Source organism: Anoplopoma fimbria, chromosome 8 (genome assembly GCF_027596085.1).
Source record: "Anoplopoma fimbria isolate UVic2021 breed Golden Eagle Sablefish chromosome 8, Afim_UVic_2022, whole genome shotgun sequence".
Classification (NCBI taxonomy): domain Eukaryota; kingdom Metazoa; phylum Chordata; class Actinopteri; order Perciformes; family Anoplopomatidae; genus Anoplopoma; species Anoplopoma fimbria.
The window spans coordinates 12,429,096-12,452,426 of NC_072456.1; the positions used below are offsets into that span (position 1 = coordinate 12,429,096).

Genomic DNA, 23,331 nt, shown 5'->3' on the forward strand with positions numbered 1-23,331 from the left:
AATAAACTGGTAACTCAATATAGCAATACTGGTTAATTATGGGCTGCACGGTGGTGTAGTGGTTAGCACTGTCGCCTCACAGCAAGAGGGGCCCGGGTTCAATTCCCGGGCTGGACAACCCTTCTGTGTGGAGTTTGCATGTTCTCCCTGTGTCAGCGTGGGTTCTCTCCGGGTTCTCCGGCTTCCTCCCACAGTCCAAAGACATGCAGCTCAGGTGCATTGAAGACTCTAAATTGCCCGTAGGTGTGGATGTGAGTGTGAATGGTTGTTTGTCTCTATATGTCTGCCCTGTGATAGGCTGGCGACCTGTCCAGGGTGAACCCTGCCTTCGCCCATTGACAGCTGAGATCGGCTCCAGCACCCCTGCGACCCTTAACTGGATAAGCAGGTTACGGAAAATGGATGGATGGATGGATGGTTAATTATGGCATTATTAGCTTAATTTGTGCGGTAATTAACAGAGTCATTAGCAACTCTCCACAGATGTGTGAAGTGGAGAGGGAAATCTCTCTTTCATCCCCCGCCAACACCACCCTCATACCCCAGTGACTTTATCAGCTGTTACAAGGTTTCTTTCTCTCCCTCATTTTCTTCTCCATCTTCACGTTCTCCTCTCCGCTCCGTCTTTGCACACCTGGTACTTCTATTTCAGGTGTGCCCTACTTTTTCTTCTTTGCCTCATCACACTTAGAAAAGTCCCCAGTGATATTTTAGCAGCTGAACTAATATTCAGATAGGACATTTATAGTGCCGGGAGGGGCTTTTAAGGGTCTATTATAAGATTATTTCCCCATGCAACGTGATTCAATAGCAATACGAGAAATGACCAGGATTTCTTAACAGCGCGTAATGTTGTGGTGGCACCTCTTGTGTTAAAATTGGGTGCAGCCACCACAGAAACAATTTAACGTTAGGTTTAGGCAACAAAAACACATAGTTAGGTCTAGGAAAAACATCGTCTTTGGGATTTAAAATTAGTAAAAGACGTAAACACTTCACAAACATACATTTACAATAACTCCACAACATTTTGGGAACAAAGGTCTCAAACACCAGTCTCTTGGTCGAAAATCAAGGTATGCATGTGTGTTTTTAATGGATGAATAATATTGTGAGCATAGTTTTTTAGCCTGCTAAACATATATCTATGATCCAGTCTTTGTGCTATGGGCAGAGTAGCAGACAGGCAGAATATAAGAGCAAACTTGCTGGAGGGATCAAGCAGACGGATAGTCATGCAGCAGAATTTCAGCCAGCAACTGCCGTGCTGTTTCCGTATCAAAGAGAAGATTCAATTTAATGTTTTGTCAAAATTCTTACCCCTGAAATACAGCTACATTTTCTTGGTCATTTAAGTCTAATATGTGTGATTTGTGTGCCTGCATTGTTTTACATATTAATAACTGCATTCCCCACCCAGCATGCCTTCAGACACAAATAGCTGTGTAATACAAATCAACCCTTCAGATAATTAGACAACACAGCCACTCGGGAACGAGTCGCACACACAGAGCCTCGTCTTGTTTGGCTCAAGAACATTCACAGCCGCTCACAAAGCCTCCTCATTCAAAGCACGCTGTCCTTCCCCATTAACTACATAAGAGCTGTGGTCATGGCCCACAGGGGGACCACCGGCTGTAATTAAGTGCATCCTTAGTAATTTAAGGCACCATTAAGTCTTGGGAATATAATTTCTTAAAGGATTGATGCGGCTTAGTGGTTCTTGGAATTTAGATTTTTCATATTATGACAGATTTTATGCAACACATCAGAATTTCCTTGTAAGAGATGACGTAAATAGTTGGTTTCTTCTTTTTCATAATGGGAACTGTCTTTTGGAAGGCTCCGTAATACTTACTGCTGTTGTCTCTGTTGCTTAAAATAGTTCGCCTCAAGAAGGGATAACCAACTATTAAAGCAGTGTCCAGGGCCCCAGACTTTTATGGCTTCCAAAGGCCTGAAGTTTACTGTGGGGTAATTTGACTGGCTGTTCGCCTGATTTTGTACCTCTGAGTCGGATTTGTTCAGCCATTCAAATGTCGTTGATAACGTAGACAGAAGAATGGTCTCAAAAATGGCGTGAGAATGTGGATTGGATTGATGGAGCTGAACAAGTTTTTGTTTGCCGACATACAGACATGAGAACTCTTAAATTGACTAGGTCAACTGCTTTTAGCAAACGCGACTCATATTCTGTGTCGACTGAAACTGCTGTTGCCGAGACAAATTGGTCACTTGCTACTGAATGGTTTGAGCAAAACAAAAATAAAACAAAACCCTACCCTATTAGAATGTGTCTCACATGAGCTCAGTGACAAAAACAGAAACGTTATGGTCAGTCTTATCATTGTCCCAGCAGTATTTGAACTGGTTGTGTTGAGTCATTAAACCCAATAGGACATACAGTATACACAATGCAAACAAGCTATTTTTACAACAAATATAAAATAAGGTCACTAGCGGGCGGCCCACAACTCAGATATGTCCTGAGGATTTGGCCCTGTTTCTAGTTATGTCATTTATGTATCAGTATTCTGCAGAGTACTGTTGATTTAGTTTTATCATGCACTTATTTTGGCAACCAAAGATGATGATCCCACCTAGAATTACAAATGCTTTGTCCCAATTTCATACTCCATTCTATGAACTAATCTGTATCAGGTTTTGCAGTTGGTTAACAATCATTCATACTTACAACAATACTTAACCATTTAAAACAAGAAAGTATACAATACTTGTACCATCATGTTATTTAAACTGCAACTTTAGTATGTTGAGGCATCTAAACTTTATAAAGAGACAGCAAAATGTTTTTTCAAAAATCTTTGTCCGTCCTGATATATATATATATATATATATATATATATATCTATATATATATCTATATATATATATATATATATATATATATATATATATATATATCTCTATCTATCTATCTATCAGGGATGGCACAATGGTCCCCATGAACATGAAGCTCACTCATCCACAGAAATAAAATGAGATTTTTTTTGATGATCATTTTGCTTTAAATAAGAGGGAATACTTGATTATTTTCAGTTGGGACTCCATTGTGCCTTTTGAGCCTGAATAGTTTCACTACAGTAGCAGTAGTAGGAAATGAACGTCACAACTGAAAAATGCTTGTATTCATTATTAAGGGGACCTGTAGATGGATCTTTAACAATATTCCCATCTCTCCTCTCAGTGCAGACTGTGTATTCTCTCTCTGTAGTGGTAAATAGACCATAATATGGCCTTGTTATGAGTCTGCATGATATCTCTGGGGATTTAAATAAACTATTTTAAATAATAACAGTACAGGTCAGCAAGCTGTTCTGCTTTGAGGCAGTACAGTTTACAGTATTGTTTTCTATTTATTTACTTCTTAGAAACATCTCTTTTCTTTGCCAGCGGATACAACAGTGTCGGCATAGAAACACACACAAACAACGGCCAGTGTGTTTTTATTAAACACACAGTAGGAAACTTTTTTTCTCCTTCCCAAGTGTCCCTCCCTCTCTTGCCTCTGCATCTTCTGTTTCTCACCACCAATCCTCTGTTCTTAACCGCCACCCTTTTTCCTTTTTTCTCAATCGTTCCTCGTGGATCTGTTCCTTGCATAGTTGGATTAAGAACCAAGATAGAAATCAGTAAAAGAGTTACTCTATTTGTGTTCATATCCCTATGTGCGTAGCAGTAAATGGGGTGTATAACAAGTGAAATCGGATACTCTCAGCACAAAATGATTGTGAACAAGTCGGAGTTAGTGACAATTTGTCAACCATGAGAGATTTTACAAAATGTGATGAATTACCTTTTAAAATATTTAATTAATTTGATCAGCTGGATTTCATGTGTTTGTTTGATCTACAATGTAACTACGTTACTTACATTTTCTGGAAATAAACTATATTATTTTAATATCAATATCAGTGAAATGATCAGCGACCATGACAGAAGATTGGTGAATCGCTTCAGGAACCATTCATTTAGCCTCTACCTCCTCCTCTGAAACACAGCAGGCAAAATAAAAGCCTCTTAGACCAGCTGAGGTGAATTTCTCAGACAGGCCAACACAGCAAATTAGTCTAAATCCATCAATGATGACGGGTTGCTGCTACCTGCTCCTGATGTTATTGACACCTCTCTGCTGTGGGACTGTTTGTGCTGCTCGACCTGCCCAGTCAGCGAGAAAAAGTTTCTGTGAGTCAGCGAAACTCACAGCAGTCGGCTTGCTCGATGTCTCGGTGATATGATGTCTTATGCAGGGGTGGAATGTTTTCAGATTAACTTTTGACAGCGGCCTGATATATTGCAGCTACATTGTGTGGCATACAGAGCTGGATCATATGTAATCTGTATTTTGATCCATTCGCAGCTTGTCAAAAGTTGCTGTGACAAAAAGTAAATTGACCTGTGAAAATTTTGGCCCTACTGCAACTTCATAAGAATAACAAAATAAAAATAATTTAAGGTATATAGGGTGATGTTTAAAACCAGTAAAGTACAAACAAATTTCATGACTAAATGCAAAGTTTTTATGACTCCACGGGGACAGCCGGAGCTGGAGGCATCATGTTTTGGTTCTTCCTTTGGTGGTCAAAGGTCACTGTGACCTCACAAAACACGATTTTGGCCACAACTCAAAAATATGCTAATTTTGACAATTTAACACAAATGTCTAACATTATAAAATGATCAAGTCACACCATTTTGGACAGGACGTAAACGGCAACAACCAGAAGGCGTTACTTCTAGTTATATTTCAATATTTATTGCACACCTGAAATGGACACAGAAAAAAGTCACACACATTTGTGCAGCCCCAAGAAGCATAATTGTCTTTTCTCTTTTGTTCTGCTCAGTACCTAAATTTCATCTGACTGAAGAGCCATGTTACCCAGCAGGAATATCCTCAGACACTTGATCCAGTCACAGACAGACTGTTAGGGCAGTTTTGACAAATAGCCAGAACTAAAGACACTGCTCTGCCAGAGAATGAAGCACTGTAACGTAAAGCCGGAGCCAAGCTGAGCAACACTTCACTTTCCTGGTCACACATATTTCGAAATTAGAAGAAATAAATCATCAAAGAAAAAAAACAGAAGTCTAGATGAAGCAACGTTTTCCTCTGGGACTGGGCAGTGATGGAATAAGTACTCTGATATTTTACCTAAGTAAAAGTAGCACACAGTACACACTGTAGAAATACTCTAATACAAGTCTTGCATTTAAAATTTTACTTTACATTAACATTTACTTAAAGTACCACAAGTAAAAGTAGTCATCATGCAGAATGACCCATTTCAGAATAATGTACGTCACATTATTAAATTACAATTATTGATGCATTAATGTGTAAATTATTATCAGTCAGTTGATTTACTGGTGCACATACTGTTGTGTTTACAGGTTGTGCAAGTTTTCTTGAATATCCAACGGTCATTTCCTCAGGATGTGGGAAAGGAGATCTGCCAACTGTTTCCTAATTTGATTCGGATATATATTTATGCTTGTTTCACCCTGGTCTACACCTCGCTTTGTGTGTGTTCTCAGAATTAGAAGGTACATACTGTCCAAATCCATCAGGTAAAGGTTTTCTATCACAGTCTGTTTGTTGTACTCACAGCACCCCTTTTAGAGCATTCTTTTTTTGTAGTAAGATTTGTGTTTTTTCCATTTATGCATGGCTGATAATGTATTTAAAATTTTGTGGATATTTTATGAGAAATTAGATTTTTCTGTAAACAAAATTCAGACATCTCAGTGAGTATTGTCCTCATCCAGTCAGCTGTAGGAGGGGTTCATGCTGAGTGTCAATCATCTATAATTCAGTCTATTTGAAAGCAAATTCCCATTGTGTTCTGAAGACAATAAGGAAAGCAATATTGTGGGCTGATGTTGGGGTCAAAAGGACCTTCGTGACCTTAAGTTTCAGTTTAACTGAGCCAGTTTTGGTTGCTGTGAACCATTTTTTTGTGGATGAAAGTTTGTTGCATTACAGCACATTTAGTTATTGAGAAATCTTCAGCTGAGATCCATTGTCTCCTTCCAGTTCCTCACTCACACATATTTAGGCAAACATGCAGATAAAATATATTTTATTTGTTGTAGGAAGCAGGCCCCCAGCACCGAGTTCACCTCAGCCCAGGTTTACTCACCGACTGTAGTTAGTTTCGTTCAAGCCTGAGAGGAAGTCTGAAGATTAGGTGTCTAATTAGAATCAAGTGAGAACAGTTAGAAAGATAAAACTCTGGAGAGGCATTAAACACATAGGCACTCACACACACACACACACACACACACACACACACACACACACACACACACACACACACACACACACACACACACACACACACACACACACACACACACACACACACATTGAGGTGGAAAATTGTGTAATTTCTCTCAAATAGTATAGTAAAGTAAGCACTTTTGATCATTTATCTAAAATATTGTATGCCAAAAATGCTGTACAATAGCAGCATACATCTTTGGAGAGTTTAGGCTCTTTTTACACGACCCTACAGTTAAGCTTTGAGAACCCTTGCCTTATGACATGGAGCACGTTACCCTTTATAACAGCAATGCTGAACCTCTGAGACCTTCTTTGAGCAGCAAGTTGATGCTGACGATCAACAAATGGTGGCTTGTTGGCCAAATGTGGCCTTTGATGCAAATTATTAAGCTTGTTATGAAAACAAGAAATGCTCCTTCATTGAGCTGCAGCTAAACTTTTAGGCATGATTTGGAAAATGACTTTAGATAAAACAATATAAATACAAATTCCACTTCACCTAAGGTCCAATAAGCATTACTGGTGAAATATAAACCCACTTTTTCAGAATCACACAGTACGCATTTTTTTCATTGTCCCATACTTTTTTTTTCTTATAATTTTCTAACAAAAATAAAACTGCATCTTAGACACAACTGACATTTGGCTTTTATTATTTTCAAATAACATTGTTGTTGCAAAACAACACAGTGGCTTTGCATGGACAAATTATAAAATCCCGGTTATACTTTTCTATCTATTCCTTTGTTCAGCATTTTGCATGATTTTGAGAGCAGCAGGTCACAATATGGAGACAGCACGTCTTTAACTAACCGATGGCTAAACAGAAGGCCTCATTGACTGATCAGACATATAGTGTCCAATTTGTCAGTGGCCAACTTTGCACTGAAGCTAGAGCAAAATTAATTCAAACGTAAGTCTTGGTTTCTTAATCAAGAGGTGTTTATTTGATTTTAGTTTTTTTTTTGCAGAAATATAAATAATAAACGTTTATTCTTTACCAAAGAATGGTAAATATTTAGGCCTGTGTCTCCACAGCACACATAAGCCTAGAATGCTTGCAGTGTCCTAAAAGACCTGACCCTTGGCTGAACCTAGCTGTCCAAATGTCTTTTGATTTTATTTGAGATTGAGATTGAAGATCAGCACACCCAAAGCTCAAAGATTTGAATAGCTCTGACCACCTTATAATAAACTATTTGAGGAAGTGAGGGAAAACCAGGGGTCCTAACCTCTTAACAGAGCAATGTTGGCGTTTGATTTACTGAGATAAAATGATAATTTCCCTGCTACTTACCATCCCCCTTAACAAATTTCAACAGATCCCCTACAGCCTCTCAGTCGTCTTCAGAAGTCTTCATGAGAATGTTGCCCCTGTACAGATTTTACACGTCCCCGTGCACCCCCCTCCACTCCTCTCTTCTCCCATCATTCCCCTCATTGTTATGGTAATAGACTCCATCCATGCATGAACAAAACGGTCAACTTAATTGATGAAAAAGAGATCACCAAGAGGGGAGAGAAGAGGGGGCCTGCATACATCAGACATGAAGCATTCCTATTCACTGAAGGCTTAAGGAATATATTAAAGCACTTGAGAACACTTGAAGAAGACCCTCTGTGGATTGGCCGCTCTCATGTTGCGTGCCATCAGATTGCTTGGCATGACTCAACATCCACAAGTACTGACTCGTAGATGTCTGCACAATCAGGAACATGCACACTTAAACATGCAGGAATGTAGTTTTGTATCTGAGAAGAGAGAAGAAGGACTTGTGATCATTTCATTTTTGTTGCACCTGCCAGTCTGAGACAGGTGTTCCCATACAATGAGCCTTATTATAAAAGCTGGTTGAGCTATATTTTAATATGAGGCATTCATTCATCTATAACCAGCATAGTCATTGATGTTTAAAGAATAGGAAGGCTGTTATTCTAAAGATGTGTAATTCTATACTTTCTGAATTTCCAACAAAGTCTGTGGAACCATTTATTACAACTGAACACACAAATCTGTAAAACCATGTCACAAATATATAAAAACATTATCATTATCAGCTGGGGGCTGTAATCTTCAGCAAATATGACCAAAACTGGAATAAATCGTGCATTTGTTGGAGGCTTTTTTCAGCTGCAGAGTGATAAACATTTGGTGCTCTAGAGTGTTTACAGCAGCAGAGATCATAGTCAGTAAGTGATAGTTATATTTATTTCAGGGAAGAAAATGAATGATGCAAGTCATGTGAGAGTAGTGGCACCATCAGCAAATGCCATGGATCACATAGTTCAGAACAAAAAAAACAACTGAGCGAGCATTGAATATTGTTATTCTCAGCCAACACTTCTCAGCCAACATGCCCGATAATTGACCAATCTGAAATTGTTTACGACAGAATGACAGGAGTTGTGGGAATTTCTCTACCTCAACAATATGTTTCTCCCTGAAATATGCTGCTGTTTAGGGATGGTTTGTACGAGAAGTGGTTCATACAATGTGTTGATTCAGTTGGAAATCAAAAGTGTTTATATTCGAACCAAAGGGACACACTAGAGGGATGGTGAAAAGCCAAGCCGTCTGTTAGTGAGAAGGGTGGTGTGATATTGTTTACATATGGTGAAAATAACAGCTCACAGTCTCTAATCATAATTTTGCACTTGGTTGTACACAGGAAAGTGACAGAAATAGACGTGTAACAAATAAATCAAAATAGATGGTGAGAATGTTGGACCTGACAAACACTTCTGATGACATATACTAGCAGCTTCGGTGGTGTCAAAACCAGAAACTTGACCGTGGCCTAAAAGGGTAATGTGATGCCGACAATTAGAAACTACTTCATGTGAAGTCATGATGATGATAATGAAAGAGTCTTTGTTAGCAGTTTTCCTGACAAGATCATAAGTAAATATAAGGGCATTTGCAAAGGTTGATATAATATGCTAAGCAGCTCAAATGCTGCTGCAATAAAGTTACAGCATATCGCTCAGAGCATAGACTGCTCTTATTTGCGTGTTCAAATATTCCACATGACTTCTTACTGACTCATCGTTATCAAATACTGTTTGCAAAACCATTAAAGCACTAAAATATTCTTTGATCTGTGGACATACAGCCTACAGCCTAGCCTGGTAGCAGTGGTGGACAGGTGCTGTGTGTGTGTGTGTGTGTGTGTGTGTGTGTGTGTGTGTGTGTGTGTGTGTGTGTGTGTGTGTGTGTGTGTGTGTGTGTGTGTGTGTGTGTGTGTGTGTGTGTGTGTGTGTGTGTGTGTGTGTGTGTGTGTGTGTGTGTGTGTGTGTGTGTGTGTGTGTGTGTGTGTGTGTGTTAAGGGCTTAGACTGTCAGCTCACCTTTCTGTGGAAGGGTGGAGTTTCAACAAAAGGCGTCTGCCAACTGCCCCTGCCGATGAACAGCACTATACTGCTGCAGAACGCCCATTGTTTATAAAATCCTCATGTCAAAGTATTCAAATACAATGTAATAATAAAAAACCTTATTCCTTTGTTAAGAGGAGGAGAACATCAGACTGAACATTGACGACAAAGAAAACAGCTGAAATTGGTTGTTTTATGCTGTGTTTAGTGTTGTTCTGGTTAACAATATCTTGTAAATCAAACTTAAAGCAGTGGGAAACGTCTTGTTATACATAATGGTAAATAGGAGCCATTATTTTTAAATCTAATTAATTTTGTGATTTACATTGAGTTACAAAAAAAAAGACATTAACTTGTGGTGCTCACAACACTGAAAAACTAAATTCCAACAAAGAAAACAGTGTCCGAATAAATCCAAAGGATAACACAACATCCTTCATTAAAAATGTATAATGTCTTTTTGTGTTTTGGGGGAACTGACATTTTGAAAACAGCAGATTTGACATTTGTCTCAGAAGATGCAAATATTACCCTAACCTTGTTATTTGCTTTTTTATTATGGAAACAAGATTCAGAAAGGCAGTTGTGTGCACACTCGCCCAATATGACATTTTCAGATTGCTTGTTTTGTCTGAAGAACAACCCAAAGCTGAAAGATATTCAGTTTTTTATCACATGAGTAAAAGACAAGAAGAAAATCCTCACAATTGAGAAGCTGGATCTTAAGGTACCATGGCCTTATTGCTTGAAGCAGTTTATTGACTAATTCATTAGTCAACTGATTCCAGGTGTAATCTGCACACAGGAGTAAAAACTGAATGAAGGCAATGTTTCTACCCCATCTTTACACTATGAGATAATGCTCAGGGAAAGTGACCATTTGATGACCGAAGCTGATATCACTTCCTGTAAGTCGCTTTGGATAAAAGCGTCTGCTAAATGACTGTAATGTAATGTAATGTAATGTAATATCAGCAGTGATGCTTCACTGGCTGAGCTCGCTTTGTGTTTTCTGTAAAGTGTTGTGTCTGAAACGGCTCCTGTTTCTCTTCCTGACCGCTGGGAATCTAAAGTCCAGTGACTATGTCTCTGCTTTGCATGCTCACTGAGCAGGTAGTCAGTCAGTGTGTGTGTGTGTGTGTGTGTGGTTTTGGGTGACCCTTGGCATTCCAGCCATTCCCCTGGTACCTGGGAACTGGTCTGTTCTCCTCCGACAGGGTATTTTTAGGTCCTAAGAAGCAGCTGTCTGTGTCTCTGTCTGCACAGACGTCCCGGCTGTCTCTCGACTGAAAAATGTGGCGAGGCTCAAGAAGAAACTACACACTCTATTTGTAATAGCGCCGCCTTAGTCCTGCTCTTTTTCGCTTAATAGTGAAACATCAGCAAAAAAAACATGGCCCCCATGGTTTTGTCCCTCTAAATTTCATAACAGCCATTGTTAAACCAAAAGCAACAAAAATGCCAAATGCATATGAGATATGACCATGATTGGTCCTTTGGTTTTGTGATATTTATCAACATTTAGACTGTCCCGTTTTACATTTAGAGTGCCGGTTAATGTTAATGCATCAGAAGTTACAAAGCAAGCATTGAATAAATATGACGGCTGACCCAAACATTGGAAAGATTTCTAATTGTATAAAATCACCAAAATGACTGTATTCCCTACAAGATGGTCAAGTATATATTAGCACAGATAAACAGTGTCAATATCTAAACAAAACTGGTATTGTATGATATACTTATGAGCACTTCTGATTTAATGTTAGAGGCCACCAGTTTCTTATTATGAGCATTCACTATTTTCAGACAAACAATTTTGGTTTTCACATGAGAGATGTCTTTATTGTCCTCAGTCACAAGCCAACTCTCTAAACGGAATAATAAATAGGTTGTATATGCGAAAATTAAATGATCAAATTTGTTTTCAAAAGATGGTCATAAAACTCAATGTGTGTAATGTTGGTGAATAAAATGAGTTTCTCTGTTTGTGTCAACAGTTGCACTAATACATTCTCCACCTACCGGGAGAAACAAATACACAAGCACAGGATGATGTAGAGCTCTTAATAAATAATAACAAATCATGTTTTATCTTTATTTTCACTCTTCCTTCCCCACACATAAATATGCTGTGAAATCAAGTTGTAAAATGACAACACCATAGAAGGCTGAGAGAAAAAAGAGAGTGAACAAGAGAGAGAGATTGAGAGAGCATAAAAAATTAACTCAACAGAAACTGAAATGTAACTTTATTTGGTTTGTGTTTGTAAAGTAGTGATGATGGAACGGTAACCTCAAGTATTGATGACCTACTTAACCTAAAATCTGTATATTGTTGTGTGATGTGTGACAGCGAGTGATGAGGAAAAATGTAACACAGACTGTGCCAAATAACCTGTAAAGTTAAATAATAATTATGCAGCTTTTTCTGGCCAAATCATATCAGAGCACAACGGCCTTGAGAGGTTTCTTTAAAACAAGCATTCATATATATTCTGATCAGCTCTGAAAAAAAAACATCATTATTTTTGATCTTAAGTAAAACTTTCTTGACATATTTAGTTTCCATATATTACATTATCAGCTATATAATATCAAAGATGGACACACATCTTGAAGGTCTATTGATGTAAATGTGGTTTTCAAATCTAAACAGAATCCAAAGCTGGTTTCATATGAATGTTTGCAGAGACCTAAATGTTTATTTCCTGGGATGAGTCTGACTGTCTTTAGAGGAACATCAGTGGCAAAAAATATAATAAGGCAAAGTTTAAACAAATGTGATATTGCTGCACTGAAGCACCAACTGACATCACTCTCTAACTTTCTAGTGCTGGTTTGATGTTCCTCGTTTGGGTGCTAACAGACGGTGTGTTTTATATTTCTCCCTTGGCAGGGGGAGAAAAATGCCGGCTTTGACGTGCTCTACCACAACATGAAGCATGGCCAGCTGGCAACCAAGGAGCTAGCCGAGTTTGTCCGTGAGAGGTAAGGTTTGTGTGTATTTGTGAATATCTGTGTGGGATGTGGCGCTCGTGATGGGATCCGGGTGGAGAAATTTCACATTCTTGAACTTTATATATACTTGGATGGAAAGATGAGAAACTGTGGCAAGGTTGGGTGAAATGCACAGAGATGATAAAATACCTGTTTTGGATTTCATCTCTCGCTGTATCTATCAAGGTGTTTGATAGTCCTGTCGGAGAAAAAAACACGTTTTTTCTTTGTTAAAACAGCTTCAGTCTCTCTACTCTGATCTCTGGCCCTTGTCCTCACTACTGTGCTACTTTTGGAGCTCACTTTCTCTCAAACTCTCACACACACACACAAGCCTGAAAAGATGGATTATCCCTCAACGTCAGAGGTTTATATTTTATCCATGTTGGCAAATGCTGGGTTTAAATAAAAATATTTTTATTTATTTTTTGCATTTTATTTTACAGAGGACTATGTGGAGTGTAGAAATTGGGGGGTAGATTATGATGCAATATATTGTGATATTTGGATCTACATTTGCATTATCACAGTCCCTGTAACATCCAACATCATATCACTACTTATTGATAGATTACAACATTCATAACTAGCATTTTGGGGTTTGCGGTGTATACAGTGTTTTTGAGAATGGACACAGTATCACAAAACATAATATTGCAATACTCTAATGATATTATCTTACACCCCTACTTGGCTATTAAGGCCCTTGAAATGGGCCTTTTCTCTTGTAAAATAAAGAGTGAAACATAGTGAGGAAATATGTGTGTATGTAACATAAGCAGCAAAACAAAAATATGATGGAACTAAATTGATTAGAAACAGGTGATCATTATTATTTTTTGCCTGGGACCTGTTAGCTTTAGCCTAAATCTTTTAACACATTATCATGTATGCAGCCTTCAGGTGTGTATTTATTTAAGACCCTTTAACAAGATTCACCTTTTCAAAATGATTCAGCTGAAAACCTTAAAAAGTCAGCCGGAGATGACATCACACAACTCATTAAGAACATTTGCATTATATCAATTAGCTAGCTGGCTACAGCTGATGAGATCTGTTAGCATCTATGGCAATTTCTGACGGAAAATCCACGTCAACAAGAAACAAAGAGCCTGCTTTTGTTTACCTCTGTCTGAAACCGAGGACAGACTGTTTAAATATTATTATGAATTACAAATTTTAAATCCTGCCACCATAATCATTGTGAAATACATGAATGCTGTGCAACAACTGGAAGCTTGACAGGCTTAAAACAGTACCTAAGGGGGGAAGTCAATTATCTAATTAGAACTGTCCTCTCAAAGTGGGTAGTTTGTTATATTATATCCTCTAATTAGGAACCTATCAGTGAGTAAATTGAGGGTAGTAAAGAGGTTCCCACACAAGTTTGTGCTCTTCCAGCTGGAAGTTAACACACACACACACACACACACACACACACACACACACACACACACACACACACACACACACACACACACACACACACACACACACACACACACACAACGCTCTGTCAGACCAGAGATATAATCCTGACATTGATTCAGCCTCTGTGCACATTCCTTGCTGGAGGAAATTCACTTATCTTCTCGGATAGCAGCAGACAACATATCAGCAGTCAGGAAATGAAATAGAGCCACTGTTGGTAAAATAGTGTGTGATCCCACAGGACGGAGGAAAGGCAATTGTTTTGATAAATCTTCTCTCTTGCCACTTGCCTTAAAGTTCATTTTGATACGGGACACCATATAAAACAAGTTTAAGTACCACAACAACCCCAAACCACACTCTCAAGGTTTCTCAGTGACTGCATGTTATATTGACTACAGTGAGTCACCCTTCTACTCAGTTTAATGGAGATGTATTGCTACTTCTTGTTAGTGGGGCACCATTAACAAGTGTCCCGACAGGAAATTAATCTGCAACTATTTTGGTAATCAATGAATTGTTTCAGTAATTTCTTTCAAGACAATAGGCCAAACATTCACTAGTTACATCTTTTCTCTTTCTTTCATGATAGTAAACCTTATTTATTTAGGTCTGTTAATCAGACCAAACAAGACATTTGGAGATGTCACTTTGGGCTTTAGTAAATATCGATGGACATTTTCACATTTTTTCTGACATGATATAGACTAAATGATTAATAAATTATTGGAGAAAATAATCATGTGGAATTTAATCATTAGTTGGAGACTTAAAGCAATTAATTGGCCAATGGTATGGTCCTCGAAGACCATTTTTGAATAAATTAATGACATTTATCTAGTTAACTCCTAGTTGTTTGCTGGTTCCAGCATCTCAAAAGTGAGAATTTGCAGCTTGTAAGAAAAAATATTTTGAATGTGGAGAGAGTGTTATTATACACCCATCACACGTAGGTACTTGGGTAAGTTTACTGGAAAAGAGAATCAATAAACTAGAGTAGTGGCTGCACACTGATTCCACCTAAAAATATATTTAGATAGACAAGGTTTGATCCCAGGTCAAAACCAACTGATTGGGATTGAAACTTTGTCTATTTAATCCTGCAATAACAGATTTTTGGCAACTTCAGGGCAGCAGAAAAAAACAAGTGAACACAGCATTGACTTATCATCCCCTTTTAGGTTGATATGGTATCAAGCAGGTCAGTTAGCAAACAGTTCATTTATCACACAACATTATTATTCATCTGAAGTTGTGTTTGTGTCCACTTGTTGAATTTAATTTTTTATTAACTCCTGAGAAAATATCTGTCTCTTTATCTGGTAAATGCTTCAATATGTTCATCAGCTTGTCTTTTTTGGGTGAGTTTTCTGTTCAGCATTGGGCAGAAATTGTACATTTTTATTGGAGCTATTTTACTGATAACAGCTGCCTGATGCGGCAGAAAACACCACTAGCAGTAAGTGTGAACCAAAACGGTAAAGTTGCAGCCCCATTCCTTAACAATGAGCTGTGAGGTCGAGAAAAGCTGCAGATTGGAGTGATAATATCAATCATAGCTGCTTTGAATAAATATGTAGTTTGGAGTCATTGTGCAGGTATCCTTTTGTTGCATATAGACAAATAAAGAATTTGAAAACATCACTTCAAGCTTAATTGATTAAAAATTCAATATTGAAAAGTAAGAAAATATAACAAAACTTTAAAACATTTAAAACAATGGATATAATTGAAAATAAAAATATTTGTTGTCCTTTCTTGTGATCCAATATGAGTTCCAACAATGTCGCCATCACTTCTTGTTTATTGTTAATGATTTTCTGTAGCAGGTTGTTCTGTTCCCCCTCAGGATATTTGGAGCAATACTCCTTCCATCTTTCTCTTCAGGGTCAACAGATGATGGTTATTAAAGTTTTATGCCAGCCTTGCAAAACAAGTCCATCTTCATTTAAATGTGGCTCATTTCAACAATTATCCAACACTGATGAAAATTAATCTTTATCCGTCTGACTCTAATGATGGATGCCCAGAGTTTGGGACAAAGTAAGATGCAGATAAAGAACATATCATATGAGCCCATTAGCAGAGGCATTGTGAGGAAGTGTTATGGAGTACATTATATTCACCAGTCTGAAAGTTATTAAGAGGAATTTACATTTTAAAGAATGCACACAACATCACTCTTCCTGTCGAGTTACTGGCAACTTTAGCAGAGGAATTAAAAGAAAGAGACTTGTATCTTATGAGACACATAAACACAAACACACACATAAGTTAGTATATATATATATGCATTATACAGGTTTAAAGTTGTGTGTCCATTATTTTAAGGCCCTTTTTAGAGTTATTGTATTTGTTATTCTGCTAATGATAATGTATGTGTTTGTTTGTTTGCAGTGCTGCTATTGAAGAGACTTACTCCAAATCAATGAGCAAACTGTCCAAGATTGCAAGCAACGGAAGTCCACTTGGGTAAGAACCACCATGTAAACACAGGACAGAACAGCAACTTCACCCAATAGAAGGTCCTCTTCGCTTATAGTTAAAAAATGTTGCTATTGTATTTATACATGTAATTGTCATATGGCTGCATATGAGATATGAATGAGTACCATCTGCATCACCAGATGTTCAAATTCATGATTAAAATAATGCAATTTTCTCTATTTAGCCTATTTGTTTTAATACAAGACAGATTTTCTTCAAAATAGTAAATATATATCTAGTAATGAATAGTTGAAATCCTGCAAGTGACCACAAAGCAACCATCGAAGAGCGCATTTGGCCATTAAAGGCACTAAAAATATATTTATTAATCTTCTTTGAATGATGGGCTCCATAATGAACGCACAAACTCTGCCCAAGTTTGAAGGTGGTTTCTTTTATTGCTCTGTAGAAATATCTGTAATTATATTTTAATTTGGGCTCTTCTCATTGTTTTGAAATGGACGTGGATTGGTCCACACCCATGCTCCTGATGAAGCAGAGTTTTTGAATGTTAAACTCTTAATAAATCATACATATGGATGATTTTACCTACTTCAAAATGAGATTGTTGCTTATTTAGTCTTGACTGTTAAATGTTGAAAGGGCATCTTAACTTCGTCAGAAAATCTTGTTTTTACTGACCTCCGGTGCCTAGTGGTTTAACTAACTCACCTCGCTCGTCAGTGCGATAGAGGATACTTTGCTGCTTCGCTGCCACCAAACCCCCACAACCCCACCTAAGCAAAATCTGGAAAAAAATAATACATTACATGTCCTCAATATTACTGTTGGTTTTAGAGTAAATCTTAAATGAATAGAGAGTTTTTAACAGTCTCCTGTGTGTGCTTAATGCTTGTGTATGTATTTCCTAGGACCTTTGCTCCAATGTGGGATGTGTTCAGGGTGTCTTCAGACAAACTGGCCCTCTGCCACCTCGAGCTGATGAGGAAGATGAACGATCTCATCCGGGACATGAACAAGTACGGAGACGAGCAGGTCAAAATCCACCGCAAGGTACTTACCTGGGATCAGGATGCTTTACCCTTATCCTGACCGCAAACTGGCGGATTTTGTGTGCCTGTGAGTGTTTCTGTGAACATAGACTTAGATAGATTTTCTCATTACTTGCCCTTCATCATGACTCTGTCGTCCTGATCTAATTTATCTCATAGAAAATCCTATTACTGTCTTCTCCCTTCATGATAATCTGTGCGTGTCCCCTTAAAGTACTGTGATGATCTGTTCAGCACCTTCATGCGTTGTCTTTTTTTGTGTGTGTGTGTGCGTGTCACCCAGACAAAGGAGGAGATGGTGGGAACAGTGGAGGCGGTTCAGGCCCTGCAGGTTCAGAGCGGCCACCTTCAGAAGTCAAAGGAGGGTTACCACGGCAAGTGTCTGGAGCTGGACCGGCTCAGGAAGGAGGGAGCTCCACAGAAAGAACTGGAGAAAGTAAGCCACACATTTCTCTATTCAAGATTGTTTTCATATTTTCAACACAATAAAAGCTTATCAGTGTCCTTTGAATAGAGGGTTGTTTCACATAAATTGGGGAAAAAACCTTTGCCTGTTATTTTGTTAAGCCATGCGGATAGTTTTTCTTTCATTAGCTCAGGTTTTAAGATATCTGCCTTCTTCCCGATACAATGAAAGTGAGTTAAATTGAGCAGCAGCATCTCTTTCCAAAAACCATGTCGCATTTACACGGGACAAATCCCGGGCTTAAAAGTCTTAAGAAAACAGTAGTGATCACTCTCTTTTACTTTGCGTGTTTCAATCAGCAAAATGTCGCAGAGCCCAACTGAAGGTCAACTGGTTTGCACTCAAGAATATAATAGTCTTTTGTTCACATTGTTCTGTCTTTAGTCTTTGTGACGCAGACAATTCTAACTGTCTCAGCAGATGGAGTATGAATGTCATGTTGTTGTCACTCATTTTACATTCTGATCCTTATTCATAATAATAAATCTGTGTTATTCCTTTGCAATGCAACATATACTTAGTGCCAGTGTGCTGATTATTCAATTATTTGTTAAATAAATAATAAATAGTATTCTTTAAACGCATCCTCAGGAAAACTGATTTGTGTTGATTTAGTGATTTCGTGGTTTCAAAACAAACACTTGACCATGATTTCTTGATTTCACAATTTCATAAAAAGCATAAATCAAAAAATACAGCTTTTTGTAAATGTGTAATAAAAGTGTATTCCACTCCAGAGCTACTTAATGGGTCTCTCTCAGTACATCTTCTGGACAGCTGGATCGGAACTGGGACTTGTCAGATTCAGTGTCCCGCCTCACTGTTCCTTAACTCTGGGATTTCGTATTATTATTGTTTGTCTTGTGACCCTAAAATCCATTACACGCTTGTCTCTTGTTTTCCACTTATGTGACAAGAGTGTTTGTTATATAGAGGTTAAATTAGTTAATTAATCTTGACAATTATGGAAAACATTTTCTAACTGCTCTGCTCTAGACGTCTGCCCTGTGAACAAATTGCTGTTCTTGTTTTAAAGGTTCAGACTGAATACTGAATGGAGTAGTTGTAGTCATGGGGTAGAAATTGTTCTCATTCACTCACTGAGGTATTCATATTTATTTCAAGATTGTGAATGAGAGTTTGTAGCCAAAGGCCATCATTTTCCTTTTCTTTCTCACTAGGCGGAGCTGAAGTCTAAGAAAGCGGCTGAGTCATTTGCGTTGAGCATTGAGAAGTACAACCGCGTGGGTGGAGAGTTTGAGCAGAAGATGAGCGAGTCCTCCCAGGTCAGCTCCGACTCCAGCTGGGCTGAGGGCCACTTTCTTTCTCTGTCTCTCTCCCACCCTCTGATGTGGTGTTTTTTATTTATTTATTCTTCTCTTGGGCTTTATCTTTCTCTTTATCTCCCTGACTCACCCTCTCTGTAACCTCCCACCACACAAGAACTCCATCTTATCCTTTCATTTATTCTCTTATCATGTCTTCCTCGAAAATGAAAACCTCAACCCCCGACTCCTAAACACCCGCCCACTCGCACACGCATGCACATCCTGACCCTCGTTCATTACCTTTAATCACTGCCTCCACACTTCCATGGTTACTACTGCTGTTTCCATGGAGATCTTCAACAAACCCAAATGTGTGGGTCTGTGTTTTACATTTGAAATGATGACTGAAATCTTTGTGTCCAATTATTTCTTGTTATAGCTTTGAGGGGGAAGATTTGGTCATTGGTATAAAGGGGTATGTTGTTCCTGATAGAGAAACCTGTCTAAAGATCAAAGAGGAAGTGGCGGTAAACCAAATGAAGAACAGATAAGTAAATAAGAGATTAAGATTCTTCTTTTATCAAGCATAAAACTAGAGGGGATCACAATATAAATTCTATAAAGGCTGCTTTCATGCCTGAAGCTTTATTCATTTGGCCTGGATCAAGGGAAGATAAAAGACACATTGTGGTCCAGTTGTATTCATACTGGCTCTTTACAAACGAACCAAGAGACCTGCAGACATGAATTCACACAGATCGACAGGTGGCTCATTAGTCTGTTTCCATTCATCTTTTTTTAAGTAATGCATGAGAAAAGCTGTGTGGAAACGGCGAAATTTGATAAATCCTGTTACCTAAAAAAGTATTTATGTTGCTAGAGGTGGTTTTTGCCCGTGTTAAAAAGAATTGATGCCCTAAATACATTATGGAAACAGCTTTGCCAAATATTGTGATGCAGCAAACATTTAACCAACAAGCTCTTTCTGCTGTCGGCGTCTTCCCGAATATTCCCATAACGTGCGATGGCTGTCTTCGTCTCCGGACAACATGAAACGTGGCTGAGACTAGCCAGCATGAAGAACAATTAAATTTGCCCAATTGAAACAAATTCTTGAAGGCCTCTCTCCATCTTTGTTTATTAGATGAGTCAGGTGTTTAACCACAGCTCCGCCCCTTTATGAGACTAGCAGCAGGTCCTGAGTCTCTTAACTCCAATGGTGAAAGTTAACATGAACACATACAGATTATTTTGCACCATAGTCCCCATAGTAAATACAATTAAACCTAAGGTCAAATACAATAATACAAATGATATGCTCTAAATTCTGTATAGAGCTCCTTTAAAATAAAGGAGCCTTTAAAATAAAGGAGCTCTATACGGCGCAGGCTGAAAACTCACCTCTTCATGAAGTACTACCCTGAATCTTCCTCGTAGCACTTATTGCATTCGTATTAGTTGTTGCACTTACTGTATTCGTATCAGTTCGCTGCACTTATTGAATTCGTATTCGTTTACTGCACTTATCCTATTCGTAGTAGTTTGTAGCACTTGTTATATTCGTATTAGTCTGTTGCAATTATTGTTTTCGTAGTAATTTGCCTCTGCACTATACTTTTGCTCTGGTTTATGCTTTTAGATGCTTGTTTAAGAAAGGAGATGCACTTATGACTTCTGGTGACTAGTAGTTCTCTTGAATACCTATGTTGAATACACTTCCTGTAAGTCGCTTTGGATAAAAGCGTCTGCTAAATGACTGTAATGTAATGTAAAATGTAATGTAAGTCACAGTCTATATTTCGGTTAGATTGTCGAACTTGCATTAGACAAATCAAACTCTCTTCTTGAATAAAAGCCACTGGCATTATATCAAGACAATTCCCCTGAACCAGACAGCGACTAATGAGTTGGCTGAATTAGAACCATGAACAAACTTAAACCACAGTGGAGTTCTGAGATTTCACATTGGGACGTTTTGGGGGATTTTCCTCACCATGGTGTGTGTTTGTGTGCGAGCAGAAATTTCAGGAAATAGAGGAGACCCACCTGCGGCAGATGAAACAGCTGATCAAAGGCTACTCCCACTCCATAGAGGACACCCATGTTCAAGTGGGACAGGTATGATGTAGCGGACACTGAACCATGCAGCATTACTCTCCACCACAGGCATGTCTTTTTCTTTAAACTATATATATTTATAAAACCTTTTTTTCATATTGAAATTAAAGTATAAAGGATAACATACCACTCAGTGTGTCATAGTTTAGGACCCAAGGAACTCTTGTGTCCACTGAATCATGTACTGTCATTGCCAACATTTTTTTTTCTGTCAACACAATCAGCAGCATTTCAGTTTAATGTCCAGCTCAACACTTCACATGCAGCACAACTTTTTCATGCTAATGTTCACAGTAGATCAAATGGCCTGTTTCAAGAATCATACATTACGCTAGATGCATTGTTAGATCCTCTTGGACTCAATGAAAACAAACAAACAAACAATAAATTATAAGATTATTAGTAGTAGTAGTAGCAGTGGTAGTAGTAGTCCCATAGAGATTAGACAGCATTATCACACAATTTTCATGTCACCTTTTCTGATGTTAAAAGTTTTGTTAAGAACCAAATACTCATTCTGCTCTGCTCCAGGTCCACGAGGAATTCAAGCAGAATGTGGAAAACATCGGCACCGATAACCTCATCCAGAAATTTGCGGAGCAGAAGGGCACGGGCAAAGACAGGCCAGGTACAGCTCATCTCACCAGGATGAATTTTTCTATTTGTTTACAGTAGGAGTAAAATAAACACACAACTTAAATCAGCAGCTTACATAACAATAGAAATATGAATACACCAAAATTGAAAACAGAATTGTGGAGGCGGAATAATTCATAGTGACACAAAACAGTGAGTGAATGGTTTAACTACATGCATATATCGGTGTGTTTTTTATTTATTTTTTATCAAACTGCCTGCCATCTGCAGCTGTGGTTAGTTTTGAGGAGTACATGACAGCTTTGGCACCAGAAGGTGGGAAGAAGAGTCGAGCAAAAGCCTTCAGGATCCCCGGCCTCGGCAAGAGAGACAAGGAGCCGGACTCTACGTGAGTGTGCGCACAAACACACACACTGATCTTCTGACTATTTAATCTAAATATTCTTCCTTTGTTACTGGCTACAGTTTGAGTAATTACTGATCAATGAAAACAAAATACATGTGTTTTTATGGTGTTTTTGCAGAGACTCGGCTGTGACGGAGACACCGGTGAGTATCAGTTATAACTCACACTAAAACACTGCAGCTTCTAAACCGTTGACTCAATTATCATTCCTGTCTGACTCCTAAAGCTGCAGTAATCCCTGCAGACAAATGTGTTTGATAGAACTTCTGCATAGTGACAAGAGTGTGTGTTTGTTTTTTGGGGTTGGAGTGGGGTGGAAAGAAAATCATGTACAAGTTGAGCGGGAAATTGTGCGTGTGTGTCATGATGACTTGACTGACGGTGTGGGGTTTCCCAGGTTTATTCCGGTACTTCTGAGAAAAGGTTTTTGAGATGCTTTGGCAGTGTGATTGTGTATGTGTGTGTGTGAACGGGCTTTGGACACGGCCTTCTAACAGACTGATGTGTAGGAGGAGAGTAAACAGAAGATCACAGAGCAACTGTTTGCAAGGGCAATACGTTTCTGACTTTAGCATGAGAGGAACAAGTGATGTTAGCAGAGGTCACTTTAAAACATGTTGCATAAAAATGTATACACACTGACACGGCCCATTCACCTTCTAAGTTCAATGTTATTAAAGTTATTACTGAAAGAAAAGTCTGCAATGTAACTAGCAAGTTAACTGAAAAAACAAGCGAGTCTTCTGCCTTTAGATCATAATGGTGTGCTAATTGTGTTTTCCCCAAAAATATATTTTTTGGGGGAAACCTGGAGTGCTGCTCCCCTCCCTTTCCCGATTCCCTGTCTCTCTTTGGCTGTTTTAACGA

General features: G+C 38.4%; 1 protein-coding gene across 1 annotated transcript in view; it reads left to right on the plus strand.

Annotated features, from left to right (window-relative positions):
- The window catches only part of fcho1 (FCH and mu domain containing endocytic adaptor 1), a 53,502-nt gene that overhangs the window by 13,483 nt on the left and 16,688 nt on the right, over nucleotides 1–23,331 (plus strand). The window contains exons 3-11 of the mRNA XM_054602066.1: nucleotides 12,578–12,669; nucleotides 16,507–16,581; nucleotides 17,469–17,610; nucleotides 17,893–18,045; nucleotides 19,257–19,361; nucleotides 21,363–21,461; nucleotides 21,993–22,089; nucleotides 22,329–22,446; nucleotides 22,583–22,607. Of these exons, the coding sequence (XP_054458041.1) occupies nucleotides 12,578–12,669; nucleotides 16,507–16,581; nucleotides 17,469–17,610; nucleotides 17,893–18,045; nucleotides 19,257–19,361; nucleotides 21,363–21,461; nucleotides 21,993–22,089; nucleotides 22,329–22,446; nucleotides 22,583–22,607 (906 nt within the window). The remainder of the gene's footprint in view (nucleotides 1–12,577; nucleotides 12,670–16,506; nucleotides 16,582–17,468; nucleotides 17,611–17,892; nucleotides 18,046–19,256; nucleotides 19,362–21,362; nucleotides 21,462–21,992; nucleotides 22,090–22,328; nucleotides 22,447–22,582; nucleotides 22,608–23,331) is intronic.